Source organism: Podarcis cretensis (genome assembly GCF_951804945.1).
Source record: "Podarcis cretensis genome assembly, chromosome: 5".
In the NCBI taxonomy this organism is placed as follows: domain Eukaryota; kingdom Metazoa; phylum Chordata; class Lepidosauria; order Squamata; family Lacertidae; genus Podarcis; species Podarcis cretensis.
In genome coordinates this window covers 65,848,811-65,869,626 of record NC_137174.1, presented here as the reverse complement: position 1 = coordinate 65,869,626, position 20,816 = coordinate 65,848,811, and the positions used below count along the sequence as shown (strand labels likewise).

General features: G+C 42.5%; 2 protein-coding genes across 6 annotated transcripts in view; both read right to left on the bottom strand.

Moving 5' to 3' along the window:
- The window catches only part of UBXN7 (UBX domain protein 7), a 33,970-nt gene extending 25,731 nt beyond the window's left edge, over positions 1-8,239 (bottom strand). Inside the window, exon 1 of one of the 4 annotated variants that reach the window (XM_079977292.1) lies at positions 7,967-8,239. In XM_079977292.1, coding sequence (XP_079833418.1) covers positions 7,967-8,039 — 73 coding nt within the window. In that variant the 5' untranslated portion in view covers positions 8,040-8,239. Of the gene's footprint in view, positions 1-7,697; positions 7,776-7,898 lie in introns of those variants that run through there. The other 3 variants (XM_079977291.1, XM_079977293.1, XM_079977294.1) reach the window with 3 other exon arrangements.
- A 3,702-nt stretch (positions 8,240-11,941) lies between these two features.
- On the bottom strand, positions 11,942-20,026 carry RNF168 (ring finger protein 168). Of its 2 annotated transcripts, none has more exons than XM_079976562.1 (7): positions 19,675-20,026; positions 17,216-17,553; positions 16,250-16,326; positions 15,941-16,117; positions 14,045-14,154; positions 13,484-13,571; positions 11,942-13,257 (listed from the first exon to the last, which is right to left on the bottom strand). In XM_079976562.1, exons 2-7 carry the CDS (start codon positions 17,514-17,516, stop codon positions 12,553-12,555), a joined length of 1,458 nt encoding a protein of 485 aa, XP_079832688.1. In that variant the 5' UTR covers positions 17,517-17,553; positions 19,675-20,026; the 3' UTR covers positions 11,942-12,552. The 2 variants fall into 2 exon arrangements, with proteins under 2 accessions (XP_079832688.1, XP_079832687.1); XM_079976561.1 differs by having other exon boundaries at positions 19,502-20,025.
- Between the last annotated feature and the right edge of the window lie 790 nt (positions 20,027-20,816).

Here is a 20,816-nt window from a genome sequence, read left to right as displayed (position 1 = left end):
TCCGCCCACTTTGAAGACTTCACCAGGTATCCCATCAGGTCTGCTGGCTTTGTTGTTTTTCATTTGGTTAATAGCTGTACACAACTCTCCCAGATTTGGAGATAATGCAAGCTCATCTCTAATTTGTTTTTGCAGAATTTGTGAGAGGGCCTCAGCAGCTACGGGGAAGTTGCTGTTAAGGAGATGCTGGTAATGTTCTTTCCAGCGCAATGCAATAGCTTCTTTATCTTTTAAAAGTGTGGTACCGTCTGTTGAGCATAGGGAGCATACACCATGATTTATTGGCCCACAGATTACCGTATTTTTCGCCCTACAGGACACACTTTTTCCCCTCCAAAAATGAAGGGGAAATGTGTGTGTGTCCTATGGGGCGAATGCAGGCTTTCGCTGAAGCCTGGAGAGCGAGAGGGGTTGGTGCGCACCGACCCCTCTTGCTCTCCAGGCTTCAGGAAGCTATCCCCAAGCCTTGGGAGCCCGCGGAAGTTCCCGCCAGGCTCCCAAGGCTTGCAGACAGCAGCCTGCAGCCTGAAACCCGGGGAGTGCAGCGGAGCGCGCCCCGGGCTGCTCTCCGCAAGCCTTGGGTCGGGGGAAGCTCCTGGGGGGGGTGTGAAATATTTTTTCTCCTTTATTCCCCCCCAAACTAGGTGCGCCCTACGGGGCGAAAAATACGGTATCTTTGTGGCTTTAAAGCAGCTGTGTGCATCATGAATGTCGGCTAAGTGCTGGATCTCTTTAACTTTTTTTATCCACCAGGTGTTCTTTAGTTCTCTCTGGTTCTTCTTTGAACCTCAGGCTTAGTGTTGGCATAGGGTTTTTTCTTAGTTGCACAGTTTCTATCTCTTTGCCAGATCTGAAAGGCTTTTCTTTTTGTCAATAATGTGTTCAATCTCACTTTCATTCTCATCAAACCAGTCCTGGTGTTTCTTGGTTTGGTATCCAATAGTTTGTTCACAGACTGCAATAATGGATGTTTTTAGTCAAGTGTTCCTAGATGTTATCAGGGAACTCCAAAAGAAGCTGGTCCTTAAGATTGGAAGCAATCCCACTTTAATAGGAGCTTGAAGGTCTTGAGTGTTCATTTTGTGCCTTGGTTTCCTTCCTTGAAGCCAGCATTGAGGCACAATCTTTTTTTTTTATTATTATTAATTTTTTAAGAAAATTTTTCTTTTACAAATTTAAATAACACATTCGTATCCACTATAATACAAAATTCTTTTGGACTTCCCCCCGCTCCCTCCACAATCCTCATAATTTTAAATTTAGTTCACATTTCCTTTGTAATTGTATTGCCAGTTAATAAATCTTTACAGCTCTTTTCCCTCTTACAATACCCTTTCTCCTCACAAAGCCTCTTTAAATCCAACTAGCGTTGTCTGTTCATCACAAATATTTTCCAGATAAATCGTAAACTTTCTCCAGTCCTGTGTGAACTTGTGATCTTTCTGGTATCTAATTTTTCCTGTCAGTTTATCTAGTTCAGCAAAGTCCATCAGTTTCCGTCTCCATTCTTCCAATGTTGGTAATTCTTCTTGTTTCCATTTTTGAGCCATTAAAATTCTTGCCGCAGTCACTGCATATTGAAAAAGTTTATAATCACTTCTATTAATTTCTCTTCCTGTAATTCCTAACAAAAAGGCTTCTGGTTTCTTCACAAACGTATATTTAAATATCTTTTTCAACTCATTATATATCATTTCCCAGAAGCCTTTTACTTTCTTACACTCCCATCACATATGATAAAATGACCCTTCCCTTTCCTTACATTTCCAACATTTGTTACATGTCTTATACATTTTTGCTAATTTAACGGGAGTGATATACCATCTATATACCATTTTCATAATGTTTTCCTTTATCGTCATGCATGCAGTGAATTTCATATTTTCCTTCCATACCTTCTCCCAATCTGCTAACTGTATATTATAACCAAAGTCCCTGGCCCAATGTATCATAACCGATTTAACTTCTTCGTCCTTTGTTTGCCATTCCAATAGCATTTTGTACATTTTTGACAATACCTTATAATCATTATTTATTATCTCTTTCTGAAATCTAGACTCTCCTCCAATATATTTCCTCTCTTTGCAATCCTTTTTAAACATTTCATTTGTTTGGAAGTAGTGCAACCAATCATATACATATTTTTTGACTTGTTCATATGGCTTCAATTTCCATTTCCCCCCTTCTTTAATTACAATGTCTCCATAAGTCATCCAATCCTCTCTCATGTTTGTCTTTTTGACACTCATGACCTCCAGTGGGGATAACCAATGAGGTACATTTGGTTCCAAAATATTTTGGTACCTATCCCATATTTCTATCAGGGCACCTCTGAAAATATGATTGGCAAAACTTTTATGAGCTTTCTTCTTTCCCGACCATAAATAGGCGTGCCAGCCAAACCTGTTGTCAAACCCTTCCAGATCCAATAACTTATGGTCTTTTAGTGTTATCCAATCCTTTACCCAACAGAGACAAGATGCTTCATAATAAAGTTTCAGGTCTGGCAGGGCGAAGCCACCTCTTTCTTTCGCATCAGTTAGTAACTTAAATTGTATTCGTGGCTTTTTGCCCTGCCAGATATATTTTGAAATCATTCTTTGCCACTCTCTGAAGATCTTTGTCCCCTTAATTATTGGAATCATTTGAAATAAGAACAACATCTTTGGAAGCACGCTCATCTTGATTGAAGAGATTCTGCCCCAAAAAGATAGTTTCATCCTACTCCACGCTTCGAGGTCTCTCTTAATAGTATTCCAAGTTGTCACATAATTATTTTGAAATAAGTCAATGTTTTTTTGGGTTAACCATATTCCTAAATATTTTACCTTCTTTGCCACTTCCATCTCTGTTTCTCTTTGCACTTCTTCTATCAAACTTTGGTCCAAATTCTTCACCATAAGTTTAGTTTTCCTCTTATTTAATACAAATCCGGCCACTCTTCCAAATTGATCAATTTCTTTTATAACTTCTTTTAGACTACTTGTCGGATCTTCCACCGTAATTACCAGATCATCGGCAAAGGCTTTAACTTTATATTGGTTTTGACCTACTGTTACCCCCTTTATTATGGGACGCAGGTGGCGCTGTGGGTTAAAGCCTCAGCGCCTAGGGCTTGCCGATCGAAAGGTCGGCGGTTCGAATCCCTGCGGCGGGGTGCGCTCCTGCTGCTCGGTCCCAGCGCCTGCCAACCTAGCAGTTCGAAAGCACCTCCGGGTGCAAGTAGATAAATAGGGACCGCTTACCAGCGGGAAGGTAAACGGCGTTTCCATGTGCGGCTCTGGCTCGCCAGAGCAGCGATGTCACGCTGGCCACGTGACCCGGAAGTGTCTCCGGACAGCGCTGGCCCCTGGCCTCTTAAGTGAGATGGGCACACAACCCCAGAGTCTGTCAAGACTGGCCCGTACGGGCAGGGGTACCTTTACCTTTACCTTACCCCCTTTATTAGTTCGTTTTGCCTAATAGAACTAAGCAGGACCTCCAGAACCGTAATGAATAACAGTGGTGAGAGAGGGCATCCCTGTCTTGTACCTTTCTTTATATTCACATCCTCTGTGATTACATTATTTACTATCAATTTAGCTCTCTGTTCTGAATATATTGCCTTTATACCGTTATAAAAGTCTTCTCCCACTTCCATCATTTCCAAATTTTTCAACATGAATTCCCATGAAACATTATCAAACGCTTTCTCTGCATCCACAAACATTAGAACGGCTTGTCTCTCATTACTGGCAGTCAAATATTCCAGAATATTTATTATATTTCTTACATTGTCCTTCATATGTCTGCCAGGAAGGAAACCTGTTTGATCTTTATGGATATGTTGAGGCACAATCTTGATAGCCATCATGGAATATATTAATCAGTGATCTGACCAGCAGTCGTCGGCACTCGTCATAGCTCTGGTAAGGAGCACATTGTGGCGATCTTTAGACGATTACATAGTCTAAGAGGTGCCAGTGGTTCGACCGAGGATGCCTCCATGGCGTTTTAAATTTATTTATTTTGTTGCAAGAGTGTGTTGGTAATAACAAGGTTGTGCGCTGCACATATAGTCAAAAGTAAGATTCTATTCTGGTTGCTGTTGCCAGTTCCTTCTACCCAATAGTCCCAGGCCACAGATCAAAATCTCACCCAACTCTTGCATTAAAATCACCCAGGAGGATAATTTTATCCTCCTTAGAGGTCTCTGATAGGATGGCATCCAGCTGAGAATGAAAATTTTCTTTAATGTCTTCATCGTCATCCGATCTTCAAGTTTCTTGAAGCGCAGAAATATCGAAGTATTCTCTTGCAATGGTGGAAGTCCTGCATTTGGGATGCTCATTACCTGTGCTGTCTAACGAAGTCTGTATAGTCCATGTTCCAAAATTCAATTGTCTTTTATGACCACTGGGGAGGCAGACAATGCTTACAGCACCTTTTCTAGACCTCCCCCTTTTTGGGGTGAGCAGAGTGGATCCTAAATAGGACTGCTATGTTGTGGATACAGCTGCCGAGCTACTCAACTGCCTCATTCCTTGAGTCAGAACGAATGAATCTGCATCTACTGCCCATCTGCCAGTTCATGACTAGTGGCTTCCAGATTTCATGGTCCTGCCCCCATTACCATTTGCCAATCGCCATGGGCCTTTTTGGGGGTTTGGGATCGGTTTTTGGATGATGCCCGTGCATAATTTGTTTTACGTGTGTAGATCAGTGCACGCTGACCAACACAGTATCTTCGCAGTAATGCTCTATTCTGATGGCATGAGTATCACAATGACCGGTAAATTTTTATCTGCTGCAGCCTTCATCTGCCTTCACAGCCGTTGTAACATACTGCTTATCTTCTGCCTGTTCTGTCGTTGAGGACTTCTAGGATCATTCTTTGTCTAGTTCCTCCCTTTTGACCTTACCGCCTTGGGTGACCCTGCTGGGAGTACAAGACTCCCAACAGCTTCACTCACAAGGGTCATAGGAATGTGCAAGCCCACTCATCACGACAAGGTGATGATCCAGTGGGGTAGATCATCATTAAACAAGGCAGAACAATCAGAAGTAACTGGAGTGGTCAGTTCTGCTTCACTCCCATGTAGTCCAGGGAGAAATTAAAGGAATAAGTGAATATGGCACCTCCCATAGATAAGGTGCCTTTTTGCTGGGGCGAGAAGGACTCCTAGCTATATTAAAATACCCCACAAGTATAGGGGATCATTCAGCTCAGTGCACCATCTCTCCTATTTCCATGAGCTATAAACAGTTAAACCAATCCTAGAATGCCTTCCCAAAAAATAAGTTCTCTTGATTTAAGAGGATATGCTTCAAAGTAAAAGAGCTTAAGATTCCTGCCACACTCTCTAGTTTGTACTATCTAGAACTTCAGCACAGCATTAACATACATATTGAGGTTGCAGCTGCAAAACTTATTTTCAGCTCATACATCAGTTGAAAACAGATATAAAACAATTTATATTTGTATCTAAACAGTCTTCCATTTTACACCTCTGTGCTTTGGATCATGTATGATGAGCATTCATTTAAATATGGTCAAATTCATCTAATTAAAAATTCATCATTAACCCTTAAACAAATAAAACTATTTTTGTGTACTTTTATTATCTTAATGGACATGAGAAAGTTGATGAACAGGATTATGCATCCCAATTAAGAACGCTTCCCAAGGAACATTTTCCCTGACAGACTGATAAAAGGCGATATATACTTGGTATATAGTAAGATACATTTGTCTCCTTTTAATAGATGATATGCACTTCCTTACATTGAAAGGAAGTTAAATAGTGAACTTGACCTTTTCCTTTTCCTAAAAAGGCAGTATGATTCCATTTTCCTCTCTTTACTTAATTGTAAATATGTTTTAAGATGTGGAATTTAGTAAAATTATTCTCAGCCACAATACTTGATGTAGGCCTGTTGTATTCACTACAGAATTAACATAGCAGCAAGTAATAACACCAGAATGATTTACAACTATACAGTGTAGTAATATTGTAATTTTTTGTCCCACAGTAAATCCGAACTTACAATAAAAGAAGTTATAAAAAGTACAGTCAATTGTATCTTTGTTATTCAACACCTTTTAGAGATAAAAGTTCCCCACGCCCACAAAGGAGGCAAACAGAAAGTTCCAATTACATCAGTAGACTCTACCCAGTAAAAAAAAACCTTCCTAACAAACAATACCTTGCTAGGATAAAGGGAATACTCAATACTATTATGGTCACTTAGGAGTTCTAACACCACATTTCAAAGGTACATTAGCTTCCCTAGGGTAAAGTTACTTTGACGTTAAGGATTCAGTAGCACAGACCAATTAAAGCAAGGTGATTTAACTTGGTGCAACAGATTATGAAAACAAAGATCTGCCTCTTGCAGCACCAGTTTAAACTGTTCATGTAATCTAACAAAGTTTACAGGGCAATTTTATGTACAGTGGTGCCCCGCAAGATGAATGCCTCGCAAGACGAAAAACTCGCTAGACGAAAGAGTTTTCCGTCTTTTGAGGTGCTTCGCAAGACGAATTTCCCTATGGGCTTGCTTCGCAAGACGAAACGTCTTGCGAGTTCTTTCCCTCCCCCCCCCTTTTTCTAAGCCGCCAAGCCGCTAATAGCCGCTAAGCACCGCTAAACCGCTAATAGCGCTAATCCGCTAATAGCCGTGCTTCGCAAGACGAAAAAACCGCAAGACGAAGAGACTCGCGGAACGGATTAATTTCGTCTTGCGAGGCACCACTGTATATCTACTCAGAAATAAGTGCATGTAGAATTGCAGCCTTAATTTGTCAGTGAGTCCTAGAAAACATAGAGGGGGGATAACTTCATCTCAGGAAAAGGCTGGAAGAAGGTTGGAGAAGACTGCTAAGTGGTGGCCTAAGAGAAATTTGTAAAATTATGAACAATATATAGACAGTATTATCAGACGTTCTACTCTTTCAAGATTAGTATACAAGATCATTAAAAAAACTGACAGGCAGTAAGTTCAAGACAGAAGATGGACTTCTTTAAACAGTTCACTATTAATCTATGAAATGCCTTGCCACAAGACGGTCACTAACCTTAGAAACAATTAATGTGTTACCATTAGCTGCCTCTCCCCATGTCCTCAAACATCCATTGCTAGGGTGCAATGTTACATTAGTAGAACTGTATTTTGTTGTCTTTATTATGTGCGTTGCCTAATGCAGGCAGTTACAAATTTTCTCAAATACCCAGGTTTAAAGTGGTCCTGTAGAAATTCTGTTTCGTAAGTATCTGATAAGAATGAATACTTCTGTGGGATATTCTTCCTCTCACAACTGTAGAGAATACGTGTACCTTTCCATATCTCATTATCAGCCTATTAAAAATGGATTTTTGCTTTCCTGCATTACTTGTGTCAATAATGACTCAACCCAGCAGCACAGAAAGCCAAAAAAGAAGGGAGGTCGGGAGAGGAGCTTTTATCTCAGGAAATGAAACGGGACGGGCATTTCTAAGCGTCAGGTCTCGTTCTCCCCTCCACCCCCCCCCCCAAAAGGCAACGATCAAGCCTCAACTCCCAACTCCTTCTGGAGGATGTGACACTGCGGCCCGCTTGAGCGCTCTCCTTTTCGCTCTCTGGGAAATGCATACTCGACCCCATCTTATGCCCCCCCTACCTTCCTCCACAAAGGAATTCCCCCTCAACTCCCCGCTGCATATCGTACTTGCCCTTACCCGCGGCAAAGCACAGCCCCGGGCCCCTATTTCGACTCCCTCCACACAATCCCGTTTTTCACAGGAGAACCTCCACCCCCTCCCCGCTCCCTCTGGGTCTCTCTCTCTCCTCTCTGCCTGCCGCCAACTCCGTCACAGACGTCGCCCTCCTCTCCTCTCCTCTCCCGACCCCAAGCAAAGCCCCTCTTCCCCCAGCCTTACATCCCGCCCCATAGCAGAAACGGCTCCAGCCCTCGCTTAAGCTTATTCCGGGTTTTCGCGCGCCTCACCCGTGATGGCGGTGAATTGCTGGATTAACCCCTTCAACGCTGAGGCGGCAGCGGAGCCCCCGGGCGCCGCCATCTTGCCGCCTCTACCGCCGAACAACAACACCCGCCACCTGCCGGCTGCAGTGCGCAGGCGCAGAACCACCGCACCCCAGTCTCCCCTTGCTCGCTTTCAACTTCAACAGTCAAGCTTTATTGGGAGCGCGACGCTGCGAGACACAGGGAAGAGGAAGAGGGGTTCTGTGTGCCGGTGCTCGCGCTCCTGCCGTCCGCCCCCAACAGATGGCATCCCAGTCGCCGATCGACGCCCTCTAGCGACCGGCGGATTGCATTTCCCCCTAAACTCGCGGCCGGCGGAAGTCGCTGGGAGATAAAGTGGAAACCGAGGAAGTGGCATCGCAGTTCTCCCGCGGGACTCGGGGGAGGAAGAAGGCGCTTCATGGCAGCTCACGCCTGTTTCCATTTCTGGGTTGTGTCATTATTCACACAAGAAATACATATATTTTTAGGTAAGGTAAAGGTCTAGGGCGGTATGTTGTTATTATTGTTATTGTTATTATTATTATTATTAATAGTAACATACCGCCCTAGACCTTTACCTTACCTAAAAATATATTATTAAATTAAATTATTATATTAAAATATATTATTATTAATAATAATAATAATACTGTCAGGTGTAGTGGCGAAGTCCTGCTTCCCTGGCATGGGCGTAGCCAAGGGAGGCAGGGAGGGGGCAGCTGCCCCCCCAATCAATAAAAACACATAGCTAGCTGAGGTTCTTCCCCCCCCACTCAACAAAATCCTCGCTATGCCCATGCCGTGTTCCCTGAGGTAGATATTGGAAGCACTGCTGCATGGTGCTTCCATGCAGGGTTAATTCAGTACAACTGATGCAGAATACAGCAGCCAGGTTGCTCACTGGGGCAACAGTTTGAGCATCTAAAGTGCAAGTACAGTGGTACCTTGGGATGCGAACGGGATCTGTTCCGGAGCCCCGTTCGCATCCAGAAGCAAACGTAACTAGCGATGGCACATCTGCGCACGTGCACGTCACTTTCCCGCTTCTGCGTGTGATGTCATTTTGAGCGTCTGCGCATGCGGCGAAACCCGGAAGTAACGCGCTGTTACTTCCCCGGTTGCCACGGAGCGCAACTCGAACGCGCTCAACATGAAGCATATTCAACCCGGGGTATGACTGTAGATAAATAGGTACTACTGAGGCAGGAAGGTAAACGGCGTTTCCATGCGCTCCATCACAGTCCTCCCATGTGCCAGTAGTTTAGTCATGCTGGCCACGTGACCCATGCTCCCCCACCCGCCCCGCATATTCACTGGCCTGGACCCTGTCATCATCAGTGGAGGCCTTTCTTCAGAAGCAATGCAAGAACAGGCCTTTTCTTGGTGGCTCCTCACTTGTGGAATGTTCTCCCGCCAGAGGCTCACCTGGCACCTTCATTACTTATCTTCTGGTGCCAGGCGAAAACATTTCTCAGTAACTAGGCCTTTTAAAATATATTTATGGGAGTGGGGTTTATTGGTTTGGTGGGGGGGGGGGTTGTTACGTATTTTCTGCTCTCATTTTGTATTTTTATGTTGTGAACTGTCATCTTCAGATGAAGGGTGGTATACAAATCTAATTAATAATAGTAATAATAAAGAATGGGCCGTCATCACCAACCGCTTCATGGAAGGTAATGCACAGCCACAGAAAGTAGTGGGACTGACATGAGCTCCCTTCGCGTGGAGTCCCCATGGCACCACCTTGAAGACAAGCCAGATGCACCCTCTCCTGGTGGACCACATAAGCACAGCCATGTCCAGCTGAGCTAGGTAAAAAATCTGGAATGGAAATGATAGCAATCATTTTTGTATATCGCTTTCATGCAGTATCTGTTCTAGTATCAGTGGAATACTTAGGTAAATGTATACGTTTCCTCCTCCTCCTGCTGGACTTATGCCTCAAAGTGCACTACTACATTTTTTACAATTATCCTATAAGTCATGGACAGCCAACATGGTGCCCTCCAGATGCTGTTGGACTAAATTCCCAGAATCCCCAACTACTGGTCACCATGACTGGGGCTGATGGGAATTGTAGTCCAACTTCTGGTTACCTCTGCTGTATAGGCATCATCATATAAGGTAAATCAGTATTTCTCACATTGCAAAAAGGACTGGTGCTTAAAGCATTTAACCTAAGGCTATCTAGTTGATTCATGAAGTGAGTTTTGAAGCTGGCTCAGGTCAATTTGATTCCTAGTTTCCTAATCCATGACTGGAAGAAGTGGAAGTATGATGGAGCAGCACATCCAGCCGTGCTTGCACCAACCAGGGAGAAAGGTAGAAGTAGCAGGGAAAGGGAAGGTCTTGCATGGACTCTGGAGGCCTTTTTGAGATTTTGGACAGTCCCACAAGATCCTGTGAGACCTTCCCAGAGGTCAGTCAGAAAGCTTAAAAGCTCTTTCCGCACAGAAGAAACCCAGTGTGCAATCTGTACAATTGAGTTCTGACTGGACACCAAGCGCGTAAAGCTGTGATTGTGCAAGTTAAATGCATGCAAGTTGTAAGTCAACTATGTTTCTGATGTGGAAGTGAGTTCTGTTGCTTTTATAGCCGAAACTGTGAAATCCATGCACAAAATGGCGGTATCAGCATGTTGCTATGAGGTTTGAAAATCTTAGAGGGAAGACCCACCCCCCGAATAGTCTAATGACTACTGAACATGTTCAGTAGTCACACAATACTGTTGATAAAAAATGGAAAAATGGGTGTGAGGGAATATCAAATGGGGTAGCATGAAATTTTTAAAAACCTATAAATAACAATTAGAATGTCATTGAAGAGGGTATGGCTGACTGGAACACTGAGCAGGAACACTCCACAATTCTAACTTAGTATGATAAAAGCATTAAAAGCTTATTAAAAAATGGTAGGCAGACCACCATGATAATCTCTCTGAAATGTGCAAAATTTGTTTTTGAAGTGAATTTAATCAATTAGAACTACAAAGAGTTATTTTTACAGTTTTCTATAAAGTGTACCTCAATGCAGTTGAATATATACAATATTGGATGTAAGTTGGCAGTGCTTCAAATTAAGAGCAAACAACTACAGGGGAATCCCACTTGTGCAGCAGTTCCATTCCGGGATGCATGCAAACAGGGATTCCCCTGTTCAGCCCCCATTTCACCCCCTTTTGGTACCATTTTTGGTGTGCATGTCAGTGAGAGCGTGTGTGCTGATTGTGTGCAATTGGGGAGTTGCCTGTAAATCTGATGGAGCTGCTGTATGGAGCTGCTGTACTATTCAAACAGTCTGAAATAATGTGTTTGTGGAAGGAAGGAGTGTACAATTACTTACTCTAATTGTATCTAAAGATTTACTTTCCAGATGATCTTAACTTCTGATTAATATACTATCTGCAGCAAATATTTCAAAAAAGGATAAAAAAACTGAGAAGTCTTCTACATAACATTGGCTAGGAAATTTTTGAAGTAATCTTCATTTCGTCAAACTAACTCTGAGGTTCAGGGAGGGGTCTTTAAGTTTTTAGAAAGCAGGAACAAGAGATGTGAGGAAGTCCAAAGTTGAGAATGAAATGTGGATAATGGAAAATATTATGTTATTATGTATGTTTTTTATTGGTTATACAAAATTTAATAAATATTATTATAAAAAAAAAATAAGTTTCATTTTTATCAGAGCTGTAACTAGTTTAGAGATCATAGGACATTATAAAAAATATTGCTCATGAGATGATTATTATGAAATTTAGAATATGAAAGTGGTATTCATTTATATATTTTGTGGAGATTATTTAATGTCACCATGTTTTTTATGGGAAATGTACTTATTACTGTAAAAAATATGAATTATTAATGGGGGGAAATATGCACAGGCTCCATCTTCAGACATTACTTGAATATATATTAAGATCCCCTACTGAACTGTGGAAATTCATTCAAGGTGGGATAGTTCTCTCATGAAGCTTGAAAGCCATTTTAATGGATTATGTTCTAATCAAATAATTCCAAGAAATAGAAAAAACACTAGGAAAAAAAATAGGAATTCTTAAGTTCAGGGCAGATATATATAGGGGCAATGTGAAGGATGACATTTGGGTCATTTGCTATGTGTTCCAGCAATAAAAGTGTAAGTCTGAATCAACATCATCAACAGTGTCAAGGTTATACTGACCCATCAAACAGAGGGATGTCTCAGTTCAAGCCAAGTTTACAAATCTTTTCAAATTTTCTTACTATTGTTGTGGTAGGGAACTGGGAGGGGGTAATAGGAAACTGGTTTGATTACACAGTGAACACTACATGAGCTGTAGTGCATGATGGTTTTAAACAAACATCTCTCTTAACATTCAGAGCAACCTGTTACCATGCATGCATTAAAGAAGTGAACTGCAACAAGTAAAAGCAAGTGGGCATACAGCAGGCACAACTGATTCCCAATCAGGTTTCACATTAATTCTGAAAGCACTTGATCCCTGAAGAAATAATTGTTTGACTAGGTCAGCTTTTCAACAGTGCCCCTTCATTAACTCCAATCAATGCCATGAAAGTATTACTGTTCATCTAGTTTGTTGCAGGCCTCTTAAACATCTGAAGAATTGTTTTTTGCTTGCCTGAAAGCACTTCTGCATCTTTTGAGTTAGAGCTGTTGACACAATTCAAAACATTTCCTCCTTTTACAGAAGGTGACTTTGCCTGGAGCTGGTTAGAGGGTTTCCAGTTCTCATTGTGGGAGCTTCTGTGTAGTTTTCGCTTATCTGTTTCAAGTGGGCTGTTTGAAGACTTTGAGTTCTTTGAAAGCCTGCTCCGTTTCCTTGCAACTGGAGATTCTTTTACTGACTGAGATGTTGTAGGACGCAAATGGTATTCATCTGGAGACCCTTTTTTGCGATTTAGCATGTTCTGTTCTTTGTCCATTTCCCTCTGAAGCTTCAGAGCCAGACGTCTATCCTCTTCTTCTTGCTTTTGCCTTTCATAAAACTGCTGCTCCAAACCTATCTGCCTTTCTATATCATCCATCTCTTCTTCATCATCAGTTTGTGAGAAAGTTCTTTTCCTTTTATCATTTAAGTATGAATCAACTGCTGCTTCAGGGAAGGATTCTTGAGATGTTCTCAACTGCACGTCTATTGTAAAACTCTCATTTTTATAGTCATAACCATCTGCACCTCTCTTTGCCTCCCTGATTGCCTGTGGAGATAGTGTGGGCATTTCATTTTCTCTTCCCTTTTCTCTTGATGTACAGATGTTTTTAGTGTGGCTGCTCTCCTGGAAGAAAGAAATGTGCAAATTATAGCTGTCAAATATAGTTCACTATTTCCAAAAGATTTTGCATGTACTCGTGTTATAAATATGAAAAAGAACTGGCATTCATATTGGCAATATGGAGTATGGAAATGTATGGGATATTAAAATTCACATAGATATCACATGTACTTATACGAGAATGCTGAAATCTTTATACTCCACAGGAATCAATATATGTATACATTACCTCAGAAAAGGAGCCAGAATGTTCTTCTTGCCAATTTTGAAAGCACCTCTTTGGAGGCAAGGAATTAAAGGGCTTTGGAGACAAATACCTTAAGGAAAAAGGAACATAAGTACACTTTTACAGCATGTGAAGAACAAAGTCTTAAGGCAAAGTCAGCATAATTCTTAACTTAATGCAATCCTATTTCTATTTAGAAGTAAGTCCTACTGAAGTCAGTAGGTAAGTGGGACTAAGACTGCAGTCTAAGAGCAGAGCATGTGGCAAAATCTTATAAAACTAAGCTTTTTATATTGCTTATGCTGCCAGGAGCGACGGTGGAAAAGCATGTGGTCAGAACCAGCTTGGGGAAGTCCAAACTAGGCCAAGTTTTCCAAAATGAGAAAATGCACCACCTTCATATTGTTTTTTTTAAAAAAACCACAACCCCATCAATTGAAAACTGCCAAAATAAAGTCATATCATAAAGCTCCTATTATCATACTGTTAAATTTCTCCTTCCATGGTTTATATAACGAATTATGTACCAAGAAACCAAGAGACAAATTACTGGATCCAACTTACTTTTTAATGTCCACAGAACTGCAGCTTTTGCTTTTTGATGTTTTGCCAGAATCAGAGGGGGAGGGTCCATGTGACAGGCTGCTGTTCATTTGCTCCTCAGCAGAGCTGTTCTGTATTGACAAAAAAGCACATCAATATAAATAAACATGTTTTTATACAGTCATTAGTCTTTTGGCACAATTTAATACAATCCTAATACATGCAAATGATTTAAACCATTATAAACAAACTCTAATGTATCCGTACTGTTCCCAACAAAGGAAACTCTTAGAGCCCTTATTTATATCATACAGAGTTCCCGGAGTGTTGAAATAAAATGCTATCATGAGGCCATCACCCACCAAATCTCCCTAATAAGAGGGAGGTGTAAAAGAAGCATATTGTGATAGAAGAGGGCAGAACCCACCCCCCTCAGAAACAACTGACTGAAGAATTCAGGGACAGAATCTCTGAGTAGGCTCTAATGTAAAACACCAATGAAAGAAACCACTGTTACTGAGACCAAACCCAGGTGGAACTTTCCTCCCATCTACAATAGAATCCAGTGGGTTTTCATTGCCACCACCTCCCATTATGGAAGAAAATGGGTTTTGGCTTTTACCTGGTTCAATATGTGCTCATTTCGCTAGGAACACTTCTAGGTTTAATCTTAAGATTCATTCATAACAGGCATTAGATTCTTAACTAGAAGTAGGAATATTAAAGAAAAATGTTCACAAGTGAAGCCCACTAATTTAAATTAAAAGTAATAGGTTGGAATTTCCTGCATTTGTAATATAAATGTGTAATCTGTAGTCATTTCAAAACTTAGAATTCTTCCAAGTTACATCTTTTAATTTTTAACACAGCTTTTTTCAATTCCAGATTAATCAGAATAGTCAAAGGAGGTAGATCTTGTGAAACCAGGGGGAAATGTTACATTGGGATAGTTAAATAAGCAGACTACATAGAATAAATGTTCAATACGCTGATAATATCTACTTTTTATGCAGAAAGCAGATCTGCCTCAAAAGAAAATGGCATCCATCTGCCTCAAAAGAAAATGGATTAGTCCTCCAGAGGTGATGTCAAACTGCTGGAGAATCATAGTGGCTGCTGTGGCTGCAGAGACCGGTAATTCTTAACTGCTGCCTCCCGCATTGTTTCTACTGCATTAGCAGCACAGAAGTGACCTCTCCAAGGTGCTAGCCTGGGCAGTATGCATGGAGGCCCTGGGCTGCTCAGATGACAAGAGCCCTCTCTCTTAGCATCACTGATGTGGTCCAAAGGGAAGTAGAGCAATACATTTCGTACCAGCTTTCTGGCTGCAGGAGTTGCCAGAAAGAGGCATACAAGACACCATCCAACTGCCTTGAGGACTTTGAATTTATGTACTGTTTACTTCTCCCAAAGATGTCCCACAAAGTAGCAGGTAGAGGTATTTTGCTCTGGGTTTACTCCCAAAGCCTTTCTCACAAATGAGTATAGCTGCAAGGCAGCAGAGGTTTAGGATCAGTTTTCCCTCTCCTAGATGGGCTGCCATCCCATGCTGATGAGCCCCATCTTGGGGCATATATAGCTTCTTTAGATAAGTAACATTGAAAAGGTGCCTGGTATGTACCTTCAAATTTTAAGGCTTGAGAAAATAAATTGATGGTATTCTAAGTCACACTTTTTGGAACATCCCGTCTGCACAAGCATTATAGCTTGCCAGATGGAACAATCTTCCCCTCTCCTTGCTCTGTGCACTGTTCTGGGGTATTCTTTTGATCCCCTCTAAGCCAGGAGGCACTGGGGGCAGGCGGGGATGCCTCACTGCATAAGTGAAAGCCCTTATGCAGGGCTTCAACTGATGGGGCGTATTCTGTCCTGAAAATTTAATTGAACTGAGTTGTCTACCATCAAGCTGCTACTTACCAGATCACAACTTAGTTTCCGTGCCAATATTTCATCTAGTAGTAATTGTTCTTCCATCTGTTTTTTCCTTTCTTCTGCTAGCCTCTGTTCTTCTTCCTCTTCTGCCAATAGCCTTTGAATATACTCTTTGCTTGCATTGCTTGCCTCTTCTTCATGAGCCAGTCGTTCTGCTTCTGCCTGAAGTAAGAGTTTATCATAACTTATTTCTGACTTTTTCTTGCAGTTTAGAGACTGAATACCTTAACCAAAAGCTTTTTCTTTTGACTGCAGCTTTTGTGTTTTTTTCTGAAAACAGCTTTCTAGATTTACCTTGCTTATCTCTTCTTCATACTCCTGTCTTAATTCTCCAGGTTTACTTAGACAGCGCACTGGCTGATGTAGGCACACTATCCAGAAAAGAAAAGATTTGAGAAATATAGTCATTAATGAACCAATTAAGGACTGTAGCTTTCCTATAAAGAAACATCAAGTTCCAATTTAATCTCAGTACTATATGACAGAATACACTTCTAAAGTCACATCAAAATGTAGTTGATCACTTAAGTGCTGTTCTGTCACTGACAGTTTCTGACTTCCTTGGCACTAAAGGGTTAAGTAAACCTCCAATATAAATAAGTAAAAGAAGGCTTCAAAGTTTTTCAAAAGAAACTGCAATTGTTTGTTTCAGCCCTTGCATTCTTTGATTTGACTTCTTTAGTAATGGGCAAATTCTTGAACTAAGTTCCATAGAACTACACAACTAGTTCTGTGAATCCAAAAGGGCTTTAAATGCTACTGAAATAGCAGGAAGATTTAAAAAATATATAATTTGGCTAATGGTCAAAGGAAAGTTTTTATTATTATTATTTCACTGGGCTAGGACAAGCTCTTAGTGTAAAACTAAATTCTGCCCCAGAGGTTTCAAACCCATTCAAGTAGACAAGACTATTCCAACTCTGTAGTGCTCACTTTCAGCAATGGTTACTTTTCCATATTCTATTACTTCAGCCTTGCAAATAAACCAGGAAATGCTGGTACCCACAAATGTTTTACTATCCACCTGTCCACTATCCACACTGGAGACATGCCAATGCCTTAAAAAACATTCCCCAACAAAGCAGTCCTCTTTGCGCTTTCCAATGTGTCCTTGTCTTGCCACCTGGAAGATATCTTTACTTTCTCCAGACCACAAGGTGGTGCCTAGATACTTATTTTACTGTGTTCCCAAAAGCATTATTCTAACCTCTTAAACATTTGTAACATATTTATAAGGCCATATATGCCAGGTTTACTCACTATCTTCTTCTACATCCTGTCCACTAATTCTGCGTTGGCATTCTTCTGGAAAATGTTTTTGAATCTTTTCCCATAATTCCAAATTAATAAGAGTGTTATTGCGGGCATTATATCGTGCCCAAGAAGAGACTCGCCGACGACAGAAAGGGCAGTACAGGCTGCTCTTTTCCACTGTAAGCTGAAAACAGGAATTGCAGAGTGTGTGGTTGCATGGCAGCGTGACTGGTTCCAGTAAAATCTCCATGCAGATATTACAGCGACAGTCAGATAAGGACAGTGGAGCCTCCGATTTCTTCGACATGCTGTCTAAGGGAAGGTGACTAGTGCATCATCAGCATCTGAAACCATGACACAGCATCTACTTAGAATCATCAAAAATGCACAAAATTATCAGTATTGGCTCAGCTATTTGGCTCTTTACCTTACAATGTTCTCAACATCCTTCTCTGATCTAACCTTTTTAATCACACCTCTCCCATAGTGTATGTCTGATGTGCACGCTGTATAACAGGGATCAGCAAACTTTTTCTGCAGGGAGCTGGTCCACTGTCCCTCACACCTTGTGGAAGGCCAGACTATCTATCTATCTATCTATCTATCTATCTATCTATCTATCTATCTATCTAACGAATTCCTACGCACACTGCGAGAGGGGCAAGTAGTCCTCCTCCCAGCCCCAGCCACCTTCTCAGTTTGCCGCCTGCCTCATTCGCCGAAGGGCTGGCGGTGGCAGCGCGAAACGGGCTTTCTCCCCACCTAGAGAAAGCAGGCGCTGTGTTTACCTTCCCAGGGGCTGCAGCCGCTGTCACCACCACTGCCACTTCTCGTGAAGTGGATAGGCAGAGCGAGCTCATCCGCTCCACTCTCTGGCCCACAGGAGCACCAGGGCGGCAGCAGGAGGAAGAGGTCGAGCGGCGGCGGCTCTGCCAATCAAACACAGCTGAGGTAAACGCAGCGTCTGATTGGCAGAGCTGCCGCTGCTTGGCCACTTCCGTTGCCATCGCCGGCAGTCTTGGCTTCACAGCGGGTTCCGGCTTAACGGCACTGGCCCGATCTAGGAGCCAGGTTGGCCTGATCCGGCCCGGGGGCCTTAGTTTGCCGACCCCTGTTGTTTAAGTTCTACATAGAGCAGTCCTATCAACTATGAGCCTGCATCAACATATTCAGTATTCATTCAAGAGCCTGTGCTTTGCTTTATTTTATGATATCCTCTGCCAATTTACAGCTTGAGGTATTAGAAGTCCTGGGCTTGCATGCTCCCCTCTCTTTACAACTGGGCAAGAGGAGGACTTCTACAAAGTTTAGTTTCGCTAAAGAATTGTAGCTCAGCTTCACATATGAATCAAGATCTTAGTTTAAAACAAAATGTAGTCAGTTCAAAACAACCAACTAGCCTTATTGGGTTCGGTCTTCTCTATGTATGTATATGGAGGAACACAGCATAAGTTCTTATCTTCACTTGTTAAATGGGATGAAAACAAGCATGTATTCATATTTTACTAACTGAAAGTGGTTGAAATGAATTGAAATACCACTTTCCAGTCCAAAGAGAAACCCGCAGCTGCTTTTCACATGTGCCTGTGAAGCTCAAAATTCTATTAAGAACCCTGCTTAGTATTTATTGTTAATTTCAGCAATTAACGCTATACAATCAGAATTCATTACAAATGTTTGTTGCAATAAAAAACATCTTCAGTAAACACAAGAAGATCAACAGGGAGGGGGCCCAAAATACTGACAGTAAGGCTCCTTGTGGGTACAAGCCATGCACCCGAGCCATGGGGCAGTGGTGTGTGTTAACAGCAACTCCCTTGATGGCCCCAGTGATTAGGAATATAAAGGATCAGTCAGTCCCTGAGGTATCCCAGGTCCAAGTTGCTAAAAGCCTTTTAAATTAATACAAAATCCTTGAACCTGGACTGGTAGCATATGGGCAGTCAGTGCAAGCTTCTGAGTACTGTAGTTACATGCATTTACATTGCATAAAAGTCTTTTCATTACAAGTAGGTATCATGCTGTTTAAGATACAAGTAGGCAGCTTTTTCTTAAAAGCTGCTTGCCAATTTAGATACAAAAATGGCTTTACAAAACAACGCGCACAGATATAGGATACTGGTGCAGGAACATAGGTCAATTCAAAAAGCACTGATAATTTCTAAACTGAAAAATGGGGCGGGGCTGACCGTGAGAGACCACTCCCATATACAAAAGCTTACTCAAGGTATGTCGGGCCAAACCAGTAAGAATCACCTTTCATATCCTATTCACATTTAACCCGAAACTCACCTACATGCACCGTTTCCTGGTTCCCAACTTGTTTTAATAAGATTTTTTTTTGCCCGAAGACTACAGGTGCGCGCGCGCACAACAGCAAGTTTGGCCAGAGATATGTGTGCTCAATTCCCTTCCACGAACATTTCAGTGAATATACACGGGAAAGTGTGGGTTGCGAGTCCTACTGTTACTGCTGTTGGTTCTCCTCGTCCTCCTCTTCTTCTCCTTCTCACACACTTGGAGAAAAGTTCTTCAGCTTCCCCACTGTCAGGAGCGAAGGCCAAGAAGCCTCTCGACGTCCGCCCCACATTTCTAGGCCAGAGGCCTAGGAAACATTCGCCTCAGGGGGCCCCGGCTGACAAGTGGGAACTAAGCGAAGCCTGAGGCCGCGGGGCTTCCAGAACCGAATCACCGTTCCGACGCTTGACTTCCCGTTGCTAGGCGCCAAAATGGAGACCCCGGAAGAGGAAACCGCGCGCGAGCCCGGCGACTCGGTGTCCGCCTGTCTCGGAATTCTGACCCGCCATTTCCCCCCCCCCTCCCCTCCCTCCCGTTCCACGCGCGTGCGCGAGAGAGCCCGCCCAACGGCTAGCTCATATTCCGAGAAAGGGCAAGGAAGCGGGAGAGGCGTCTAACCTGCCTCAGCGCGCGCAGACGTCGCGCGCATGCGTGCCAGGAGAACTCCTGTACAGCCGCGCCTACAAGCGCGCGGAGGGAAATCCCGCCCCTTTTCTGCCTCTGCGCTTAGTCCTGCGGCAGGTTTCGAGCGTGGAATAATCGAATTGCAGTACTGCAACTGGTGCGAGAGGGCCAGTGCGGGTGTGCTGTTTGATTAGGAGCACCGCAGGCTTTTGAGTACTATGGTGGGGGAAAGCGTTTTATTGAGCCACAATGTATATAATGAAACAAGATTGCTGCACTCATTTTGAGAGCTTTTTGTGTTTATGCTCAAGTGTTTTGTCCCCCCTCCCATAGTGTTTATACAGTTGGTTCAGTCTGTTTGGGCAACGACTTTAGAAAACGAACCAACCGTTATTTGCTTTTTAAGATTGCAGTTAATTATATTTAGACAACCGTTTTTGGCTTAAGAGGAGGTTGGAGGACCATAAGGTCCGGGGGGGGGAGTGGTATATAAATGCAATAAGCGACTTGGGACCAGCTTACCTGAAAGAGTGCCTTCTGTGATGGAAATGGGCATAGAGCTTGATCCTCTTCAGAGGCATACTGTGGGTGCCTCCACCCAGGCTGGCCCAAAACATTTTGGCACCCGAGGTGTACCCCAAAATAGCACTCCCCTACCCACCAGGACAGAAAGGGTGAGAGAAAC